Genomic DNA, 383 nt, shown 5'->3' on the forward strand with positions numbered 1-383 from the left:
GCAGGACCGTCCCGCTGGGGCAGCACCGTGTGTCATGGGGGCAACTCCGTTCCCCGGCCACCCCTGCTGACCTCGACACCTTTCCTCTGCAGTGATCCGAGCAAAGGCCGTCTCTGCAAAAGAGGTGGATTCGGGGAACGATATATACGGGAACCCGATCAAACGGATCCAGTATGAAATCAAGCAGATCAAGGTAGGGGCACGGTGGGGCAGGAGGCTGGGGGGGACACTCCTGCTCCTTCTCCCCAGATGTTCAAGGGCCCTGACAAGGACATTGAGTTCATCTACACGGCTCCGTCCACTGCTGTGTGCGGCCGGCTGCTGGACACCGGCGGGAAGAAGGAGTATCTCATTGCAGGTGGGGGGGCTCTGGGGGACATCGG

At 61.1% G+C, this 383-nt stretch overlaps 1 protein-coding gene across 1 annotated transcript in view; it reads left to right on the top strand.

Moving 5' to 3' along the window:
• Positions 1-92: 92 nt before the first annotated feature.
• The window catches only part of TIMP2 (TIMP metallopeptidase inhibitor 2), a gene marked incomplete at both ends in the record, with an annotated part of 774 nt that continues 483 nt past the window's right edge, over positions 93-383 (top strand). The window contains 2 exons of the mRNA XM_008947799.1: positions 93-193; positions 250-358. Of these exons, the coding sequence (XP_008946047.1) occupies positions 93-193; positions 250-358 (210 nt within the window). The remainder of the gene's footprint in view (positions 194-249; positions 359-383) is intronic.

The sequence above is a fragment of the Merops nubicus genome, unplaced genomic scaffold, assembly GCF_000691845.1.
Source record: "Merops nubicus isolate BGI_N331 unplaced genomic scaffold, ASM69184v1 scaffold25069, whole genome shotgun sequence".
NCBI classification, from domain to species: Eukaryota; Metazoa; Chordata; class Aves; order Coraciiformes; family Meropidae; genus Merops; species Merops nubicus.